The 343-nt window shown below is 30.0% G+C and overlaps 1 protein-coding gene across 1 annotated transcript in view; it reads left to right on the top strand.

Annotated features, from left to right (window-relative positions):
* The window catches only part of LOC119589426 (ankyrin-1-like), a gene marked incomplete in the record, with an annotated part of 21,010 nt that overhangs the window by 19,184 nt on the left and 1,483 nt on the right, over positions 1 to 343 (top strand). The window contains 1 exon segment of the mRNA XM_037938033.1: positions 26 to 88. Coding sequence (XP_037793961.1) covers positions 26 to 88 — 63 coding nt within the window.

Here is a 343-nt window from a genome sequence, read left to right as displayed (position 1 = left end):
ATAGTAACACATTACTTTTCCTCAGGAGAGACGGCGCTGAGCATTGCAGAGAGGAAGGGCAATTCAGCCATCATAAATGCTCTGAAAAGTGAGTGCCTTCCGTTCATTACACGAGGAATATATTTCCTTTTTTATGGCTATTGTTATAATGGTTATTATAATTAAATCGATTTTTTTTTATTTTTATAACGGTTACTATAATCGTTACTGGATTTATTGTTATTATTACAAAGATTACTATAATCACTATTAGTCTTTTTGCTATTGTTCTATAATTATTATTCTATTGCAATAACTGTTTTATTAACTCAGTTCTAGTTTTATCCCTATTTTTCCTACTCTC

Source organism: Penaeus monodon, chromosome 25 (genome assembly GCF_015228065.2).
Source record: "Penaeus monodon isolate SGIC_2016 chromosome 25, NSTDA_Pmon_1, whole genome shotgun sequence".
Taxonomy (NCBI): Eukaryota; Metazoa; Arthropoda; class Malacostraca; order Decapoda; family Penaeidae; genus Penaeus; species Penaeus monodon.
The sequence above is the reverse complement of the archived record's forward strand: the minus strand, read 5'-3'. Positions and strand labels throughout refer to the sequence as shown.